At 43.6% G+C, this 22,542-nt stretch overlaps 1 protein-coding gene across 1 annotated transcript in view; it reads left to right on the forward strand.

Annotated features, from left to right (window-relative positions):
• LAPTM4B (lysosomal protein transmembrane 4 beta) overlaps positions 1-22,542 on the forward strand; it is a 58,653-nt gene that overhangs the window by 13,675 nt on the left and 22,436 nt on the right. Inside the window, 4 exon segments of the mRNA XM_052703309.1 lie at positions 459-570; positions 6,764-6,837; positions 7,472-7,594; positions 14,813-14,911. Coding sequence (XP_052559269.1) covers positions 459-570; positions 6,764-6,837; positions 7,472-7,594; positions 14,813-14,911 — 408 coding nt within the window.

A 22,542-nucleotide genomic window follows, 5' to 3' on the forward strand; every position in this document is an offset into this window, starting at 1 on the left:
CTCATGTGAACCAGCTCATCATTTACAGCCCCTTCTAAAACTTCCAGCAAATGATCCACTCCCTGATCATCAAGCACTTTAACAGGGCATGTCACCAATTCCAGCTCTGTCCTGCTAATAATGTTTCACTGCAGCAGTCATTTGTAATAATTTCAAAGCTACTGTTTTTAATTGATGTTAATTTTTGTGACAGAACAAACTGAAATGGCCATGTTAGCATGTTTTATAAAGAAAGAGCAGCAGTAACTTGTCTGATGTTGTAGGAGAGAGTCCAAGGGAGAAGGAGTAACTCACACAAATCCAGAGAAAATAACTGTGATGTTAGTGAAATATTACAGTTCTGCGGCTGGAAAGCAGCCCGTGCCTCAGCCAGCAGAGCCAGTGGGAGACATCCTGTGCAGAGCTGTTTCATGGATTATTTTCACAGCCTGACCCTTTTCCCCTCTTCCTCTCCACAGATCATCAACTCGGTGGTACTGCTGATTCTGCTGAGTGCCCTGACCGACCCTGACCAATACCACCTCACCAGCGTTGAATTAGGGGGTGAATTTGAATTTATGGATGATGCCAGTAAGTACGGACTGTCAGAACACGAACGCTCATTGCACCAGAATTTATGTAGCTGTCCTATCACTTCAGTAATTATTGTCACTCAGTTGTTTTGTCCCCTCGGGTATGCTTGATATCTTACAGATGCATTTTTGTTGTGAATGGTGCATTTGTGGCACTGTTCAAACTGGTTGCATGTTAGTAGCCTTACAGCTACCTGTGCTGTTTCCTGACCGGGCAGGGGAGAGCCAGCTCTGGACATGCAGATGTTATCCCTCAGTGCAGTACTGAGAGCCCTGGGGGTATTTTGCAAGATGCAGGAAGCTCTGGCCTCTGAGTCTCATGCCCTGTAGAGCCTGCCGACGCATAAGAACATGTGCTGCTATTTCTACAACCATCTGGATGTGTTGCCCAGATGTGCCATCTGGATGCCTGTTGAACATCTTTGAACACCCACCACGTGCACATGGCATGACTTGCACCAACCTGTCATGATAGATGCAGGTGATAGATATTAACTGCACAGTCACAGAAGTATGGTGATAACAGGGCTGCTCCTTCTTACAGCAAAGGCCATAGCAAATCTTCAATATGGTTTCAGGGCAGTGTGAAAGAGGCCGTTTATTTCTGCTGAAAAAACCTCCCGTCCTTTGCAAATATTTCTTTCTTCCAGGACAGTTTCATTTCCCAGCTAATTATTTGGTGATGTTTGGTCTCTTGGCTTGTTTTAACTGTTTAAGTAGTATTTGGCATTTTTTCTCCTGTATGTTATTTTGATACAAATATCTGTTTATTTGCATTTCTGCTCAGAAGATAGCTACATTCAATACTTCCCACTGCAATTTAAAATAAGGGCTCCCATGACTTTCACTGGAGCCTTGCTGCTCACAACCACACATCTACAACAAAAGGCTCCAACTCCATTCCTCATTCCTGCTGCAGTCAATAAAAATATCAGCAGGAATAACTCCATGCATGAGGAAACTAATTATAACCATTGTGTGTTAGAGCTGCTGGGTTATTTGTTAAGGGATACTTATTTCCACAAGTTCTTCAGTACAGATCAAAACCTTAAAGGCTTACATTTAATATGAGGGGGCAATTGCTACTATACTGCATCTTCACTGACAAAGCGCCTACAACTTCACACTAAAAATCTTTTTATATAACTGGATTTAAGAAAATAGGGACTGTCGTAGATACAGATGGGCTCCTAGCTGATTCTGACATATTAAAACTGACTGCCTTGTCCTAATTCTCAGAGATTAACCTTGGTAATGACTGTCTGCCAGTGCGGTTTTATATAGCCGACATCTGAGGCCTGCCAGTGCCCAAGGCTTTAAAATAGTAATTCTCTTTTGTAATGCAATAGCTGTCAGATCAAGTACGTTGGGGATTTCCATCTACACTTGAAAATGACATTTTTTATATTTTTTATTGAGGCTTCTAAAGCGAACTCTGAAAGACTGTAAAAGGATGGCTCGTGGGCCAGGTGACCTCATTTCCATTCATTAAAGGGAACATTTCCCAGGCAGTTTAATTACAAACGAACATTTGAATTAAGGTCTCCTTTGCTTCTTTGACTCCCTCTGGTTTAATGCCACTGGAAATTGCTGGCAAGAAAGAATTTGTTTTTATTATCATTATTTTTAATATGACTGTATTTGTTCAAGCTTGAGGAAACCTTTGCTTCTAACAGAAAACATCAGACAAATTTTCTCTTGCCCCACTTTTAATTGCCTATTTTTGAGTAAATATTTCCTAGATTAGCTGCATGTGCAGAAATCCTTTGATGTGAAACCATGTGTACAAAATATAATAAGAAACATCATTTTTTTAATGCTAATGAAGGTCCCAAAGTTGTTATCTATATGTGCTTGTGCTGACAAATATAACAATGATGGGATTATTAGCAGCTGTTATTCCCACTGCTAGTTTTGTTGCCCCTATCAATGGCAAACAAACAAACAAACATGTAAAATTTGCATGCAAAATTATCACTCCCTTATTAGCCCTCCTCAAATTGGCTCAGTATTAGCTGGAAATAAAATTAACAGCTGAATCATAATACTGGATGACATTGATGACAGATTTGCCCTTGACTTCCAAGATACTGGGACTCCACCCAATATTTGTATTTGTGTTTCTTTAGGACTGCATTCATGTGTCGTTTATGGTCAGTTTTCAGTTTTCTGTTACAAAAGTGTCACAGCTGTCTGTCACACACAGAACCAGAGCCAGTCAACTGTGAAACATTTGAAAATGCCCACGCAGCACCAGTTCTTATGTGGACCTGCCCTTCCAGTAACTGTGAGCGTGTAACTGAACAAACACTCATCCTTAACTTCAGGTTTTAGGCCTGTGCATGATTTCCAAGGCATTGCCAGGGACTCTGAACTAACTGGTCGATTAAGCAGAAGTACTTATCTGAACACTTGGAAAAAATGCTGTAGGGCAGAGCTTTTTCCTTTTATTCTAGAAAAGGAAGCAATGGAAAAAAACACACCTGTTAGGCCTTGCCATGCAGCAGATGATGTGCTGGATGACAGGGTGTGTGGTTTGGCTGCCACCAAGAAGTCTACCTAGACTTTAGCAAAGAGACTCTGCTTCCTACAGCATTCTCCTGGAGAAGCTGGCAGGTGATGGTGGCTCGGAGAAGAGTATTCTTCACTGAGTGAAATACTGGCTGGGTGGTTGGGTTTAGAGTGGTGGTGAATGGAGTTAAATCCAGCTGGTGACTGGTCACTGGTGGTGTTCCCTAGGGGTCAGTAACAGGGCTGGCCATGTTTAGTATCTTTACTGATGATCTGGATGAGGGGATTGAGTGCACTCCCAGTAAGTCTGCAGATGACAGCAAGTTGTGAGGAAGTGTTGATCTGCCTGAAGATAGGAAAGCTGTACAGAAGGATCTGGACAGGCTGGATTGCTAGGCTGAGATCAATTGTATGAGGTTTCCAAGACCAAGTGCCTGGTCCTGCATTTGGGCTTGGGGCAGAATGGCTAGAAAGCTGCACGGTGGAAAAGGATCTGGGAGGATTAGTCAACAGCCAGCTGAACATGAGCCAACAGTGTGCCTAGGTGGTCAAGAAGGCCAACAACATTCTGACTTGTATGAAAAATAGTGCAGTCAGCAGGACCAGGGAAGTGATGTTGTACTCAGCATCTGTGAAGTCACACCTGTGCACATTTTTGGGCCCTTCACTATACTGAGGGCCTGGAGAGCATTCAGGGAGGGGGTAAAAAACTGGTGAAAGGTCTGGAGCATAAGTCTTACGGAAAGCAGCTGACGGAACTGGGACTGTTTAGTCTGGAAAAGTCTTAGAAGAGACCTTATCACTCTACAAATAGCTGAAAGGTGGAGGTTGACCTCTTCTCCCAGGGAACAGCAATAAAACAAGAGGGAATGACCCTAAGTTGTGCTAGGGAGGTTCAGGTTGATGTTGGGAAAAATTTCCTAGCAGAAAGATTGTTAAGGCATTGCAACAGGCTGCCCAGGGAGGTGATAGACTCAATGCCACTGGAGATGTTCAAGAGAAGTGTAGATATGTTACTGGTTTAGTGGTCACAGTCTACAATTGGACTAGATGATCTTAGAAATCTTTTCCAATCTTAATGATTCTATGACCTGGGAACCAGGGAATGCTTTGGGCTTCCTCCCCTAGTCGTTGTTTAGCTCAGTCCATTGAGTTTTGTCTTTCTTATTATTATTTCTTTAGGGCCTCGGGGAGTTTATGTACTTGAAGATGGACTAGAAAAAAGGTAAAATGTGGGAGCTGCTAATGCAGTGTTTTTGCTAGTAGAAGCCTAATAATCCCTGTGTGGGAGATGAAAAAGCCTTGTAAATCAGCCTGTCTTCTGAGAAGGTTTTACCTAAGACTCCTGCGGAGCTTCTCCAGATATGCAGGCTATGATCCTGGCATGTTAACAGCTCAAACAAGAAAAGAGCATTGCTAGTTTTCATTTACTGTCTTCATGCTATCACAGTTGTGTACAATCCTTCGTAAGCCATGCCTATGCCCTGTAGATACCCATGGGAACTCTGTCAAAATCAGCCGGTATCTCTGCCCGAGGATGTGCAGGTGAGGCAAGCAGTAGTCTCTGTACAGAGCTGAGGGAAACAGAAGGCAGTGTCTGGATCCTCTCCCTGCAGAACACGATATGCAACCCAGAGCACAACAAGATTTAATTCAAATGGAAAAATTTTTATAAAGAAACCTATACATAGCACACTTGAACTTTGGCTAGGGGGCTAAAGGGAAGCATGTGCCTTTCCTGTCCCTCATCATCAATATCACTGACGTAGCATGAGCCCCATGTCAAAAGGAAAAGAAAAAGCTACAGCAAGTAAACTCTTCTAACGATGAATGCCAAGGGAGAAGGCTGAGAAAGAATTCACCACCTCCCTCTGCTTATCATCTCATTTAGTGAAACCAGTGCATCTCAAAAAGCCCAATGAAGTCTTAAGAAAGAAAGAACCATCTTGGGCCAAAGAGGGCTTGGCATGGCCCATTGATCCAGTCTATCTAGGTTCCTCTGTAGTGCCTTTCTACCCTCTGGCAGATCAATACTCCCTCCCAGCCAGATACTCTCAGTTCTAGGACCTCAAAAAATAATGTTCTAAATGCACGACTTCGTCTCTCCTCTTTGGGCTTAGCCTCTGAAGTGTAGTTGCAAAGTTCAGTTACTCACAGTTACTGTAAGGGCAGGTTCAGAAATACAGTTTCTCATTTCTGGCATTCTGACAAAGGCTGTTGATGATGTATGGGAGATATTTAGGAAAAGACCAAACATATGTGATTTTTTCCCCCCCAGGATCTCCTTCCAGCACTTCATGGCTTAGAAATTTCCTAAGTCTAATGAAAAGTTAATTGAAATCTGAGCAGTAATAGAGGAAAAATATAGGATTCCTGTAATTACTCCAGTCAAAACCTTAAAGAATATTTTGCTTCCTACACCACTTCACCTTTCCTGATAGTTATATATCTTCATTAATAAACTGCATCTCTGAAATATTCCTGGTTGAAATGAAAGTTTCAAATGCAGTAAGTCTTTTGTAAGATATCTTTAACTGCCTTGTCTAGTTTTCCTTTTAAAAATATATTTCTGCTTTGCTGAAGTATTTAGAGAGATATGATCAATTGTATGTGGTAGCTATTACTGCAAAAAACAAGCTGTAGTGTGCATTCTCTTTAGTGTTTGTTGTGGTTTTTGGTTTTGTTTGTTTTTGTGTTTGTTTTTCCAGATCCATGGCAGCTTGGTCATCCTTTACGTTAGTTGCAGTGTAGAACTAGCAATAATAAATAATGAATAATTTTAGACTAAAAGAGGGGAGATTTAGGTTTTAGGTTAGATGCTAGGTGAGTTGCTGGCACAGGCTGCTCAGAAAAGCTTTTGATGTCCCATCCCTGAAGGCATTCAAGGCCAGGTCAGGTGGGGCCCTAGGCAGCCAGATCTGGTGGCCATGGCAGGGGGTTGGAACTGAGTAGATGTTAAGGTCCCTTCCAACACAAGGCATTCCATGACTCTATGATAACATGAACATCCTGACTTCCCCAAGATTAATCTGAACTTAGTTTTTTAGCTCAATGCAGACCTCTTCTCTCAGACTGTGGTCTTCTCCAGACTGAAAGGCATGTCTGCAACCATGGGCAAAGATATGACAGTGGTTCCTGTTGATCCACATGGAACAGACAGCCTTCAGCTGTGTGTCCTGATGCCAAGAGCTGTCTCACAGCAGGCAGAGTTGGGTTCAGAGTATAAAAATAGCCAGAGGCCTGGTTACCGCCAGGCAGCCGGCTTCTGTTCATCTCCAGTGTCTGGCAAGCTCTGATTTATCCACAGTGGTCACGTTTTAAGTTCTGCACAGACACTTTTTGATGACTGATGTAATCATCACAGGCAAAATAGTCTTCTTGCCAATTATTCCCCAGATATTTGAAAATTCTTTCAAAAAAAAAAAAAAAAAAAGAAACTATTCACAGCCTTATCAAAGCTACGGAAGCTTGTGCAGAGTAATCAGTGTCTTTGTTTCTCATATTTTGGAGATTTCTCATAGGAGCTGGAGTTTTCTCCAGCAGTAGCTGGGCAATGTCTCTGGCTCATCACCACCCACACGCACATCCTGTCCTTTGGGATGCTCATCACCAAGCAAGTGGCAAAATAACTGAATCAAGCTCTCAAATGTTCTGCAATCACTCGTATGTTTCTCTTTCAGATATGTGCATTGCCACAGCAATTTCTCTACTTATGATTCTGATTTGTGCAATGGCTACGTATGGCGCATATAAGGTAACATCATACTCCATAAAGATGTGAATTAAGCAAAGTATACAAGCTATAGAAAGCAAATTTAAAATGCTTCTTTCTAACAGTTTCTTGTTAACTGAAAATTAAGAGAAAGAACAAAGAGGTGGCAGAGCTTGTTGCCTCCATCAGTGGTATCACAAAGCCCCGTGCTGAAGGCAGGACAGCTGCCCACTTGTGTTTACTGTCTGCACTTTCAAACATGAGTAATTTTTGGAAAAGCTGTGCATTCAGAGAACTGAATCTTGTTCCTGCCAAAATTAATGGAATTTTTTTTCCCATTCAACTCCCATGCCTGTGGTTTGTCTCAGTACTAATTCTATTTATTAGGGGAAAAAAGAAATTCTCCTGTGGTTTTTAAATGTCCCAGTATAACAAGCTGTGGGACAAGCACCACCCATACTGCAGCAGTTCAGCAGCCAAGCTGGCCTGGCCAACTCTTGTGGCCGAATGTTGTATTTCCTTCAGCTGATTTTACAGTGTATTTTTCTTTTACAGCTCTGTGAAATGTAACACTGCATTCTGTCAAATGTTCCTTAGGTTTTAGTACAGAAATATATATATATATATCTCAATTTTAGCTCGTCATTGATGACTTTTTATTTTATTTTCTTACCAGCAACATGCGGCTTGGATCATCCCTTTCTTCTGTTACCAGATCTTTGACTTTGCTCTCAACACATTGGTTGCCATCAGTGTACTCGTCTATCCCAGCACAATTCAGGACTACCTTCGCCAGCTGGTAAACCACCTAATTTTCACAAGTCTCTTGGGGCTTAGGAGAGAACTGTGTACAATTTGTCCTGTATTTCTAGCCAATATTTCACTGCTAACTTCCTAGGCAGTCCTCTCAGTTTGAGCTTCCTTGTCTATATTCAGTATCCTTGCAAGTTACATTACCATCTTATTACAGTATAATAATACTAGCTTATCTGTGCAGAGTTCTGGAGTCTTGGAGTGCTGTGGAAGTTTTCAGCACCATTTCATTTACAATGAGAGTCATTATAAGAGGTAGACAGTAAGTGATTGCTTTTGAATTTGAAGCTACTATGTTCATATCCAGTGACTTATTTTTGGTGCTATATCAGGGATGTTTTTTTGCTCCTTTGAATGTATTCGGTGGCTTTAACACAGATTTCATTAAGCAAGCAAGCAAGACATTGAGGGCCTGGAGCAGGTTCAGAGAAGGGCGACAAAGCTGGGGAGGGGTCTGGAGCACAGGGCTTGTGAGGAGTGGCTGAAGGAGCTGGGATTGTTCAGTCTGGAGCACAGGAGGCTCAGGGGAGACCTCATTGCTCTGTAACTACCTGAAGGGAGGTTGTAGTGAGCTGGGGGTTGGCCTCTTCTCTCACGTAACTGGTGATAGGACCAGAGGGAATGGCTTCAAGCTGCACCAGGGGAGATTTAGGCTGGACATTAGGAAATGCTACTTTTCTGAAAGAGTGGTCAGGCATTGGAATGGGCTGCCCAGGGAGGTGGTGGAGTCACCAACCCTGGAGGTGTTCAAGGGACATTTGGATGTTGTGTTGAGGGACATGGTTTAGTGAGAACTATTGGTGATAGGTGGATGGTTGGACTGGGTGATCTTTTAGGTCTTTTCCAACCTTGATGATTCTGTGATTCTATGATTCTGTGAAGCAGGAGTTTGATACAAGGCAGGTTTGTTTTTGCTAGAATATCCTGTCAGAGTCTGTTTTAGGGTCAATTAGAGGTACCCTTCTTGCCGTGTTCTAGTTAGACCAGACATCCATAGTCAGTACTGCGTGAGCCTATGGGATGTGATTACAGTCCCCGACAGTGAGAACAAGAGCACCCTTTGTTTCAGGGCCATGCCCAGATGGGTTCGGATGGAGTTGCAGAGTTGTAGAACCTAACCCTGTAGCCATCTTTGAAAATCTGCCTTGAGAACTTGAATGCAGATTAGTTTGGCTGTGAACTTTGTTATGTGCATGGAAAACCAGCTAGAGCAGTATAAATAACAGATAATGAGCAGCAGCTGGCAGATAAATGGCCACACAAATTGGTGGGAAGAGGCAATGTGACAAGGCAGCAGGAGCTGGGATACATCAGGAACCTGTTATGATTCACCTTACTTAACACCCACCTGCCTTCACAGCCAGTGCTGCACTGGAATAGAAGCAGAGCAGCAATTCAAAAGATTCTCAGAAATAAAAGTGGAAAAGAGCAAATTAAAGCAGGAGCCCTCCTGTTCGCCCTTTGCCTGCAGCCCTTCACTTGGGCCAGTGCCAGCCCCACTCCTCTGGCAGCTGAGGGGCCACGTGGCTGCACTACCAGATGCAGCTCTGCAGCTCACAGCCCCCATTCCAGAAGGCTCAGGTTGTAATCAGTTTTTGTTTAATATTGGCCCCTGTGGGAGAATGAAAGGGAAAAAGCTGCAGCTTAAAGAGCAGGCAGGGAGCTATGCATTGAAGAGACCCTTTTCTTCTTGTTGGGTGCCACATCTGGAGCTGGTCACCAAGAAGGCAAAGGACAGCCAATTCCTTCAAAATCAGTAGGTCATCACTGTCATCTCTGCTGTTGAGCCCTTCCATAGCCAAAACACAATGAGCAGGCTCTGAAGGTACTGGAAACTGTGCAGCAAATCATTTTGTGATCCACCGTGCTGTTTCAGCCTACATTTCTAACAGCATTACTAATTATTTCAGGAAAAACATGTTTTTCCCTTCAGTTCAATGCAGCCACCATCTGCTGTGCACATATACTTTTGTTTTCTTCCATAACGCTTTTCCTGAGTACACTGGGGCATGAAGCCGAGTCCTACCATGTGACTGAAAGAAAGCTGGAGACTTAATCTCCTTTTAAGAGTCTTTCTGTTGTTGAGATGTTTTATTTCTGGATAACTCAAATCAATGAAACCTTCATTGAAAGTTACCAGAGGTTAAAAAACAACTAACAACCTCAAAATCTGTAACTAGAAAGGGCAAAAGACTACTTATAAGTATTTAGAAATGAAAAAGAAAAAATTCTAGTGAAGGAGAGGCTATTTGTTGGGAAGAGGTGATAAAAGTACCAATTTTAAAAAAGGAAGAAGTATTCACTAGTTATTTCTGTTCTGCACTTGGAAACAAGCGATACAACATGTTTACATGGCCAGGGATTTTGAACTACTTTTATTTGCCGACAGTCAAGAGAGTTTTCAATCTGAACATGCAGTTTTTAAATGAATAAACCAGCTAATTTGTACTCTGCTCTGTTAAACTATCTGTTTGCATGGATCTTTGTCTTGTGATTGTGAATCATTTTCTGGGTGGGCAATGAGGTGGCGTTTCATGAGCACTAAACTGTCTGTGCTCAAAAGGGCAAGGGGGATATCCAGGATAATTACAGGCTGATTATCCTGACATTGCTACCAAGCAGACTAACAGCAATACTGAGATGAGAGTCAGTTGATAAAGGATTAAGACAGAGCAATATGATTGTCTGCCAGCACAGTTTCATGGTGTTTCGATCCTACAGGGAAACTCATTTTCTTTCCCTGACTAGATTGCATGTTTTGTAAATAAAGGTGGGCAGGGACTTAATAGACTTTTGTAAGACATTTGACTTCATGGTATGATAGAGCATCACAGGGACACAGAACGGCCCAGTTTGGAAGAGACCTCAAGGATCATGAATCTCCAACCCCCTTGCCACATGCAGGGCCACCAACCTCCCCATTTAATGCTAGACCAGGCTGCCCAGGGCCCCATCAAACCTGGCCTTGAACACCTCTAGGGTCGGGGCATCGACAACCTCTCTGGGCAGCCTGTTCCAGCACCTCACCACTCTCACAGTAAAGAACTTCCCTCGACATCCAACCTAAATCTTCCCTTCTTCAACTTGAAACCATTTCCCCTTGTCCTGTTGTTATCTACTGTCCTGTTGTTATCTATTGTTATCAAAGAGTTGATTCCCATCCTGTTTGTAAGCTCCCTTTAGGTACTAAAAGGCTGCAATGAGGTCACCCTGCAGCCTTCTTTTCTCCAGGCTGAACAAGCCCAGCTCCCTCAGCCTGTCTTCGTAGAGGAGGTGTTCCGGTCCCCTGATCATCTTTGCGGCTCTCCTCTGGACCCTCTCCAACAGTTCCCTGTCTTTCTTGTACTGGGGGCTCCAGACCTGGACACAGCACTCCAGATGGGGCCTCACAAGAGCAGAGTAGAGGGGGACAATCACTTCCCTGTCCCTGCTGGCCCCCCTCTTCTTCTGATGGAGCCCAGGATAACATTTGCTTTCTGAGCTGCAAGAGCACACTGCTGGCTCATGTTAAGTTTTTCATCCATCAGGAGCCCCAGGTCCTTCTCTGCAGTGACCCTACGGACAAAAGCATTATCAAGTAATGCTTCTGTAATGCTTGATCCAGCTTGAACAAGCATTACCCAGTAATGCTTGGTCCACACTGACTGGAGCCTGAATTCATCCAGCAATTTGTGCTACGCTGCTAAATCTAAATACATTTTTTTAAAAAGTAATAGAAGGAATACAGATGAGCTTATATTATAGCAACTGCAGCTGGGAGACTGCGGAACTAAATGACAAGTTTCTTTTTTTTTTTTTTTTTTTTTTTTCCCCAACTGCTCAGCTATTGTCATAGAATGCATCTAAATATTTCTTTTGTCTCCGATTTTTAACATACAGAAAGGTTCCTCTGTAAGCCATTTAAAAGCTGGATAAATTGCAGTATGATGACAAATCACAAGCTCTTCCTGCTTAATTTGTCAAGAAAGGGAATCAAAAGGTGATGCCATTATAGCTTTCATATGCAGAACAAGTAGGTATTAAAAGACTGTTGAAATAATGATAATGGTCATTATCAGTAGCTAAACGCTGGTCTGGTTAAGTTCAGTTAGAACTTCTCATCAGGAAAGAAACCCAGATCACTGAGTGTGGATGGACAAACTGCAACCTTTTTCTCCTTATATGTTCTCCCAGCTTGTTGCTTTCTGTGTGTATTTACTGTCCTTTCACCTACAGCACTGCTGATGTAATGGATGTGTTCCTCCCAGGCTTGGCCAGGTCTCATGGCTCTGGCAGATGTTCTTGCTTTTTAAGGTTTTAGGAACTTCTGTGGTCATTTCCCACCCTCCTCTTTCCCTCATGCAAATCTCAATTGCAGTGATGTCTGGAAAGAGCCCATCATACTGTGAATGTAGTCCCAGCATGCAATTGTCCAGTCTTAGACTGGAGACTGATCCGCAAAGCCAGAGCATCTAAGGAGGAAAGCCTCACTAGAAGGGTTCTTTTACATTCAGAAACTTTTCTAACTTGTTTTTAATAGTAGGTCAGTACTAAAATTAGCCTTTTTTATGCAATTTTACTGAGACTGCCTCTGATTGACTGGGCTTTCTAACCTAGTGTATTGCTTCACTCCAGCAAACTACATAGAGTCGGCTGTGGCTGCAGTACTTAAATTTTCCATATATAAGGTTTGGTATTGCTTTTCAGTGCATCTTTTCTTGTCATATATTCTTGCTTTCTTGGTTTCTGGGTGTCACAGTTACAAGTGCGACAGGAAAAGGGGAGGGTTTCCCTTCCCTTTTCACCCTCTCATACCCCTCTCAGGAAGAAGGAAAAAAAAAACACAGAACAACCCAATTAAAATAAAGAGAGAGAAAAAGCTTACTACAAATGGTAGAAGAATGAAAGATAACAAGAAGAAAAAGTGTTACAATTAATAAAACAAGTAAAATGGGAGAGAGGGAAGTTTCAACTATTCTGCTTGCTGTGCTGCCAGAAACTGGAAGGGCCATTCACCCCCACAGTTCAGCATCAAGTTACTCTGAGGTATACATTGAATGTTCTCATTTTCTTGCATTATCATGGAATCATAGAACGGCCTAGGTTGAAAAGACCTCAAAGATCATCTAGTTTCAGCCCCCCTGCTGAAGGCAGAATTGGCAACTACTAGAGCAGGTTGCCCAAAGCCAAATCCAGCCTTGATGGATGGATCAGCCTTGATCCACTAAGCAAATACAGGTTCCTGAGCAGAAGCAATCCCAAGAATTGGCTTGCCCTTGCTTAAGGCCAGGATGACGCACAGTTTTCCGCAGTATGTTCTTTGCATGTACTATGGGGACCTTTCCCCCTTCTACAGTAAGTACAATGCCGAATTGGGCAGGGCTGTTTTGGCTGGCAGACTCCCGAGTATTGCCTAGCAAAGTAGCTTCTGCTAGATGTTTATTCCAGTGCTTGCATGTTCCACCACCCATTGCTTTCAGCATGGTTTTTTACAGACTGTTGTCTCACTCAGTTTTCTCAGAAGCTAGTGCGTGATAGGAGACATGATATATCCATTCAATGCCGTGCTTTTTGGCCCACGTGTTTATGAGAGTGTTTTTTAAATGAGTCCCATTATCTGAGCCAATTCTGTTTGGGGTACCATGTTGCCAAAAGACCTGTTTTTGAGGCCTAATACAGTGTTACAGGCAGTGGCGTGAGGGACAGGATATGTTTCAAGCCACCCAATGGTTTCTTCCACCATATACCCTTGTTTTCCTGGTTTGTGGGGTACCATATCCACTATACATAGCAATAAACTTGGTAACGTGGGAAAAAAAAAAAGAAAAAAAGAAAAAAAGAAGAAAAGAAACTCATAGAATTATAACAATCTAGTTTCCTACAAAAGCTGTACCTCAACAAGGAAGATGACATGATAAAAACTCCAGCCATGGAATTCAGTACATTAACAGAAACACTGCTGTCAAGAGCAGAAAATGTGCTTATATAACAGTTATCTGCAAATGGTTACAGCTGCTGTTGATGTTAATCACTCTGAACAGTTCATGGAAGCGCTAAATAAAGAGCTATTCTTACTAACAGCTGTCCAAAAAAAAAAAAAGAGAGAGAATTTCCTGAAGCTCTGGGCTGAGCTCTGGTACAAGGGGCATTAAGGGGTTACACTGGATTTTCACCATCATTGGCAGGAGTACAGTTGTAACTCGGTGTCTAGTTAATTGTCCTGACAAGGATGCAGAGCTGGCCTGGTTAAGTAATTTGGTCTGTAAGGAAGAAGGGGGTTGCGTGAGGAAGGAGCTAATGCATATTCTCATGTACACTGCTGCTGTGGAGCTGTCTTGTGAAGAGCAGCTCTGTCAATCTGTGAACAATAGTTTATTCCATCTGGAACAGGAACTCATGCGTGGCCATATTTCAAAACAATTTGGAATGTTCAAGTTAATGAATGTTTTCTTTAAGCAATAGCAAATACAGCAGTACATTTTTAGAGGTGGTTTTGCATCCAGTGGTGCTGAAGTGTTACACAATTGTAAGTCATCTAAAAGGATGGATGTTGTTGCTTCCCTTTCATATACAAGATAACAGAAGGCTGGAGCACATTCAGATTTAAAATCGTGAGTTTGCTCCCTTGTAGGGCCCGTGCCTCTATTGCTACAGGGAAAGTGTCAGGGCATACACTCAAACAGCAGTACTCCTGAGGGAATTAGTCCAAATTCAGCTAGAAGAAGATGGAGTTGAATACAGACAGTGTCTTTTGATCAAATATTTAAGTGGAAGGATTGTGCTGTCTAGACTTTTCCTCTGATTTCTGGGAAGAGCTGCAACTGGTCTTTGGCAACCACAGCCAGGATAAGATAGCTTTCTCTTTGTAAGAGCAGAACTTGTCCACCATTGCTCAAGAGAAGAGATTTCCTGTTACAAATCCCCCAGAGGGTTGTCCATCGTTAATCTGTGTCTGTTACAAAACCACTGTGGGAAAGAAAACCTAAAACATGAATAAAGCAAAAAGCAAATCTCTCAGCACTCTTGGGAACATTTGGCAAGCTGAGCATTTGCAGCACCTGTCCCAACCAGACTTACTGAAACTGGTTATTGGCTCAGAGAGGTCCTAATTTAGTACATCACAGCAAGTTTTGTAAGCTATTAATTATAGACTGCAGTAATTGGATGTTTCTTAAGTGATTCATAAGATTAACTTACAGTGTTTTGCTTACTTTTGCTTCTGCAGCCCAGCAACTTTCCTTACAAGGAAGAGATCATGTCTGTGAACCCCACGTGCCTGGTTGTGATTATACTCCTTTTCATAAGCATCATTTTAGCTTTTAAGGTAAGTCCATTTGTATACATTCTACTTCTGGTCATGCGTGAATTGTCCTCTTTGAGTGTCCTTGCTTCAAAGACAGATGAAGAACTACAAGCTAGTCAGTATGACAGCTACATTATTATGGAGAAAAAAAAACAGCAGAAAAACTCACGTACAAACTGAAGAACGTATAAGCCACAATGGGGAAGCATGAGAGAGAGCTCATGAGACATGAATCCCTTGAAGGAGTGGACAAAGGAGAGACTGTTAAACAGGCTTCTTGGTTTTTCAAAAGGTGTTTGGCAGAGCCTCTCAGTAAAGGCTTTAAAAAATAAACAAATAAAATTAAAAAAAATTAATACCCTCAGATATGTAGGGAAAGATCCTCTTATTATGTAGCTAGGAAATAAAGGGTAAATCATTAGTTTTTTACAACAGAAGACACATACTTCAATACATTCATAAAATGTTTGGTAAAGGGAATGAAGATCTAGTGACATTTATTTTTTCAATATCATTCAAAATAGGGGAAAAAAACAGCTGAGAAAGGTACAGTTTAAAAGATTCAAGCATTCCCTCTGGGAGTGACAGCATAGAGGACTGGTGGATGAAGTTGCCAAGCCGCTACCCGTCATCTTTTTAAAGGTCATGGCACTCTGGTGAAGTTCTCATTTATTGGAAAAGGGGAAACATAAGCCCTGTTTTCAAGAAGGGAAAAAAAAGAAGATCCAGCTAACTACAGGTCAGTCAGTCTCACTTCTGTACCAGATCATGGAGCAAATCCTCCTAAAGGCCCTACTATGGAAAATAAAGATTAGATGATTGGTGATAACCAACATGACTGACAAACTTGGTGGCCTTTTATGATGGAGGTACAGCCTCAGCAGATAAAGGAAAAGCAATTGACATCATCTATTTAGACTTGTGCGAAGCGTTTGATGCTGACATCCTGGTTGTACAATTGGAGAAAAATGGATTTGATGGATGGGCCGCTTGCTGTATAAGGAATTGGCTGGATGGTAGCATTCAGACATTTGCAGTCAACAGCTCAGTGTCCAAGTGGAGACTGGGGACAAGTGATGTTCCTCAGGGATTGGTACTGGGACTGATGTTCTTTAACATCTTTGTAGGTGACATAGACAGTAGCATCGAGAAGGCCAACCATATCCTGGGTTGCATCTAGAGAGTATGACCAGCAGGTCAACAGAGGTGATTCTGCCCCCCTACTTTGCTCTCATGAGAACCCACATGGAGTACTGAATCCAGTTCTGGGGCCCCAACACAAGAAATACATGGAGCTGTTGGAGCAGGTCCAGAGGAGGGATATGAAGATAATCAGAGAGCTGGAGCACCTCATCAGAGAGGCTGAGAGAGTTGGGGCTCTTAAGCCTAGAAAAGAGGAGGCTCAAGGGGGCCAGGAAAGTTTGGGAGGGACTTTTTATAAAGGCATGTAGCAACAGGACAAGGAAAAATGCTTTTAAGCTGGAAGAGGGTATATTTAGACTGGATATTAGGGAGAAATTCTTTACTGTGAGGGTGGTGAGACACTGAAACAGGTTGCCCAGTGAGGTTGTGGATGCCCCATCGCTGTAAGCATTCAACTCCTGGCTGGATGGGACTTTGAGCGACCTGGTCTAGAGGGAGGTATCCATGCCTATAGTAGGGGGGTTGGAACTAGATGATCTTCAAGGTCTCTTCCAACCCAAACCATTCTATGATTCTGTGGTTGTCCCTGGGATGGCAAAAGGGAACAGGGAATAATGATGTAATTGCTGTTGGTTTTGTGTCAGATTAGCTCTTGATCTTCCTCTGCGGAGCAGCTACACATGAGGTTCATGAGGTTAGAGACATCCTGAAGAGCTGGGGTGGGATGTTTCTTCCACACAGCATGAATAGAGAAAGTTACTGAAAGAAAAAAAAAGAAAAAAAAAAAAAGGTGAAGGTGGATTAAGGTAGTGGATTAAGATGATGTTGGAAGTTATATCCAGTTTTATTTTGTGATTTAGAAATTTAATTTAATTGGCTTTGCCCATGTATATGTTCACAGCAGTAGAGTTGTCTTTTTTTTTCATTTCTGAATGTGTAGATCTTCCAGATTGCAAAAGGAATATGCTCTTTAAAACTCCTGGATATGAATGTAATTGTGCTTTTATCCTGAGTGGGTTGGATGTCATAAAATAAATATGACAAGGATGTCTAAAACTCCTCAGATGTAGAGAAGGCTAAGTTACTTAATGAGTTCTTCTCTTTGATCTTTACTGACTATCAGGCTTCCCAAGACTCTAGTGTCCCTGAACTTCCAAGCAAGGTTTGGAAGAGCAAAATCCCTCCCAATTTAAAAGCGAAGCAAGTCCAAGACCACCTCCTGAGGCTGAATGTATACAAATCTATGGGGCTAGATGATAAGTATTCCAGGGTCCTGAAGGAGCTGGCTGATGTGGTTGCCAGGCTGCCCTCCATCATATTTTAAAGTGGCTATCAGGTGAAGTACCCAGTGACTAGAAAAAGGGAAACATCACTCCCATTTTTAAGAAAGGGAGAAAAGAAGACTTGGGCAACTACAGACTGGTAAGCCTCATGTCTGGAAGATCATGGAGAAAATCCTCCTGGAAGAGATGTTAAGACACATGTGATATGAGGAGGTGATCCGAGACAGCTAGTGCAGCTTCACCTGTGCAGGGCACACTGTGGCTGACCATTCTGGTAGCCTTCTGTGGAGTAACGGCATCTGCAGACCAAGGAAAAGCAACTGATGTCATCTGCCTGCACTTGTGCAAGGCCTTTGACATGGTCCTTCACCATATCCTTATCTCTAAATTGGAGAGATGTGGATTTGAAAGCTGGACTGTTCAGTGGATAAATTTTTGGCTGGATGGTGATAGCCAGAGGATTGTTGTCTATGGCTTTACATCCAGGTGAAGGCCAGTCATGAGTGATGCCTCCTCAGGGGAGACAGGGAGAAGAACTCATGGAGAGCAGCCCTGCAGAAAAGGACTTGGCAATCTTGGTGCATGGAAAGCTGGACATGAGACAGCAGTGTGCACTTGCAGCCCAGAAGGCCCATACTATCCTGGGCTGCATCAAAAGACTGGGGACTAGCATGAAAGGAAGGGTGTTCTCCCCCTCTATTCCGCCTTCGTGAGGTCTCATCTGGAGTAGTGTGTCCAGGCCTGAGGCCCCTAGTACAGGAGGAATCACAGAATCACAGAATCACAGAATTGTAGGGGTTGGAAGGGACCTCCAGAGATCATCGAGTCCAACCCCCCTGCCAAAGCAGGTTCCCTACAGCAGGTCACACAGGTAGGCATCCAGGCAGGTCTTGAACATCTCCAGAGAAGGAGACTCCACCACCTCCCTGGGCAGCCTGTTCCAGTGCTCCGTCACCTCACTGTAAAGAAGTTCTTGCGCACATTTGTGTGGAACTTCCTATGCTGCAGTTTCCAGCCGTTTCCCCTTGTCCTGTCTCCACTCACCACTGAAAACAGTCCGGCCTCGCCATTCTGCCCCCCACACCTCAGATATTTATAGACCTGGATCAGGTCCCCTCTCAGTCTCCTTTTCTCAAGGCTGAACAGACCCAGTTCACTCAGCCTTTCCTCATAGGAGAGATGCTCCGGGCCCCTCACCATCTTTGTGGCTCTCCGCTGGACTCTTTCCAAGAGATCCCTGTCTTTTTTGTACTGGGGAGCCCAGAACTGGACGCAGTACTCCAGATGAGGTCTTACCAGGGCAGAGTAGAGGGGGAGGATCACCTCCCTCGACCTGCTGGACACGCTCTTTTTAATGCACCCCAGGATGCCATTGGCCTTTTTGGCCACAAGGGCACACTGCTGGCTCATGGCCAACCTGTCGTCCACCAGGACACCCAGGTCCCTTTCCGCAGAGCTCCCCTCCAGCAGCTCATCTCCCAACCTGTACTGGTGCATGCAATTATTCCTCCCCAGATGCAAGACTCTACACTTGCTTTTGTTAAACCTCATCTGGTTTTTTTCTGCCCAGCTCTCCAGCCTATCCAGGTCTTGCTGAATGGCAACACAGCCTTCAGGCGTGTCAGCCAATCCTCCCAACTTCGTATCATCAGCAATGTGGAGCTGTTGGAGTGGATTCAGAGGATGGCCATGAGGATGATTAGAGGGCTGTAATATCTCTCTTATAATGAAAGGTTGAGTAAATTGGGATTGTTTAACTTGGGGATGAGAAGGCTCCAGGGAGACTTCATTGTGAATTTCCACTGTTTGAATGGAGTTTACAAGTAGGAGGAGGACTGACTTTTTACGCAGGTAGATAGTGATAAGACAAGGGGGAATGGATTTAAACAGAAACAGGGAAGATTTAGTTTAGATGTTAGGAAGAAATTCTTCACTCGGAGGGCAGTGAGGCATTGGTACAGGCTGCCCAGAGAAGCTCTGAAAGCCCCATGCCTGGAGGCATACAAGGCCAAGCTTGATGGGTTCTTGTGTAGTCTGATCTAGTGGTTGGCAGCCCTGCCCACGGCAGGGGGTTGGAACTAGATGATCTTTAAAGTCCCTTCCAACCCAAGCCTTTCTATGATTCTGTGATTCTATGATTATAAAAGAAATATAAATAAAATCGTAATAGCAAAAACTAACCACTATGCAAAAAAAGAATTCTTGAGAAATTAATAGTGAAAAAATTTATTCTATTTTAAAGTTGCTGGTGTATCCTTTTCAAAGAGAAAAGTGCCTTGTTAGATTGAAATATTAGTTAATATTCCATTTTTGCATTAAAGCTCTTTATGGCCAGGATTATTACAGCCTATTGCTTTTCTTAATGTTCATTCTAGCAATATATTATTGTGCAAATGAATCACAAATATATGACTCACACAGAAACACACACTAAAATCGAGTTAGCATTTTAATTTGAATTTCTTGTGTTTCCAGAAAAGCTGTTATGTAGATTTTTGGAGTCAGCTGCATGAAAAGAAAGCTGGACACTATCACATTTATCACACTTTATCGCTGATAGACTTAACAGGTGGTACCAAGTTTTTGAAACTGAAAAGGTGCTGTGCATAAAAATATGCTTTAGCTCCCACTGGCCCTGGAGCTGGACTAGGAATAAAGAGAGAAATCAAAACACTGTAACCTAGGAAAAGCTGCACTAGAAAAGTTGCATTAATCTGGTGGGAAATATGAAACAGAATCAGAAGACGCATCAGAAATGTTTGGTATCAGGACACTTTTATTTTGGGTGCAGCTACTTTTATTCAGAGCGTAGCTACCCATAAAGGAAGACACTCATGAGCAGAAATCAAGATATACACGTATTAGATAGTGGTTTTGTGCTTTGCGCATGAAACTGTAAGAAGGAGGGACAAAAGAGGGTAGTAAGACTGAGAGGCAGCCAACCACACACAGGCACTTGTCTTTACAGCTCTCACTTGGATCCCAAGTAGCTAACGGATATTTCAAATGGATGGATGAATATTTCATGCCAAGGCAGAGTCTTTTCCAGAGCAGACCAAAATGTGTTATACCACTTACTGTCTTTGTTTGGAAACAGAATTGAAGTTACATTCCATGAAACACAGATCTTTCCTATCTGGCTGAGCAAGGACATCCAGCAGTATAAAAGTATGTACACAGAACTTCAAGTAGCATATTTGAAGCATATAAAGCACAGCAGCTTTTGGACTGCACCCCTCTCTGCAGCTGCTTTGGTGAATGGGGCCTTGGTTTCCCCTGACAGCTTCAGCTGTTGAAATAGAAACTCTGGGACTTCAACCTGCCCTTCCCAGCCAGGGCAAAGCCTCCAAGCCCAAATCAGCCTGAGTTGGTAAGCACAGGCACAACCAAAATAAACTCTTCCCCCAGGCTTCTCTGAGCACTCTGTGGCTGCTGAAGATGGCCTTTTCTCCTTCTCCCTGTTGGCCTTTCTTTTGCTTGAAGTAGGTAGGAAGAGGCAGCCTAGAGGTTTTCCAATTCAGTGAGACAGTGTCAGCAAACTGTTATCCTGGTCTCTGTGATATGCATATAAGTTGTCTGTACACATTGGTGAGACTGGAAATGGACCACCCGCGGTGGACCTCAGCAGGTGGGAAAGGATACTGCTCACTACATTTTGGGCTCAACAGCAGAGATCCAGTGACCTTTATGTAAGGCCAGTTCCAAATGTGAACATCAGACTCCCAGGAGAAAACTGGTGTGTTGCCAGCTCTGTGGTGTGCATCTTCACTCCAAGAGCCAAAGTGGACCTCATCCTCTGAGATCCTCATGCATCTAGGCTGCAGGGCTAGAACAGCAGCTGGAAGGTGAAGCAGTTGTGTGTGCATATATTGAAGTAAAATACGAGTAAGACATACGAGGAGTGGCTGAGGTCCCTGGGTTTGTGCAGAGCAGAGGAGCTGAGGGGAGGCCCGATGGCGGCTGCAGCTCCTCACAGGGAGCGGAGGGGCAGCGCTGAGCTCTGCTGTGTGACAGCGACAGGGCTGAGGGAACGGCATGGAGCTGCGTCAGGGGAGGGGCGGGTGGCGGTCAGGGACAGGGGCTGCAGCGGAGGGCGGCGGGCACGGAACGGGCTGCACGGGGCAGCGGGCACGGCCCCAGGCCGGAGTTCAGGGAGCGTTTGGGCAGCGCTCAGACACGGGGTTGGAATTTGGGGTGATCCTGTATTCAGGCAGCAGCTGGATTTGATGATCTTTGTGGGTTCCTTCCAACCTGGGATATTCTGTGAGTCTGTGATTCTACGATACGTTCACCACATATAACAGAATGAGAGAATTCAAAAATAAATCTCCCTATAACTTTTCCCAAGGAGTCTGAAATAGAGCTTCCCTCAATTTGGATTTGAACAGAGGGATTGTAGAGATTGGTTTGCAAATGAGTGCACATGTTTACTGTGCACATGTTTCTTGTGAAGGTGTGCCACGTCTGCACAGAAGTGTCCTGCATTCGGCACTCTGCTCTGTACTCGCTGTTATGCCTCTCTCAGTGCACTCTGAGCACTGAAAGCCACTGAGGGACTTTGTATTGTTTGTAATTAGCAACAGTGGCATCGCTACTTAATTCTGGAAAGAGACACAGTCACAGAATCACAGAATCACAGTCCTTCATTTACACAGCTTGTCGCAGTAGGCCGTGGCTCACAGAGCCCACAGCTCAGGCAGGATGCAGAGCCCGCCTGACCTCCTCAGCACTGATCTCACTCAGACATGTCTTGTCCTCACTTGATGGTAGAAAGTAACATTCCCAAGTCATCCAGGGCCATAAAGAAGAGGAAGCAGGCTTACTGGATTCTAGCCAGCTCGGTCCAAGTGGAAAAAAAAACCCAACACCCTCTTCCTGATGTGCAGTCGAGTGATGTGTGAGTCATGTGGCATCCTAAAAAACAGCTCGTATGTGACTGCTCTGGAGGGGAAGGAGGCGCAGGGCAGCTGAAGAGGATACAGGGGTTTTGGAAGGTCATCAGTGCAAGTGAGTCACAAAATATGACTCACTCAAGAGAGATGCACATGCAAATCCAATCAGTGCTAGCAGTTTAACTTTGCATACACTAGGTTTCTGGAAGGACTGCTACGCAGAACCTGCTAAGTAAAGATTTAAGATGGGCATTATCAAAGCACACTGTTTTTATCATTGTGTGTGGCTATGTGAGCCTCACTCTACCAGCCTTGCTCTGGGCACGCTGAGGAT

Source organism: Tympanuchus pallidicinctus, unplaced genomic scaffold (genome assembly GCF_026119805.1).
Source record: "Tympanuchus pallidicinctus isolate F22 unplaced genomic scaffold, pur_lepc_1.0 scaffold5, whole genome shotgun sequence".
Taxonomy (NCBI): Eukaryota; Metazoa; Chordata; class Aves; order Galliformes; family Phasianidae; genus Tympanuchus; species Tympanuchus pallidicinctus.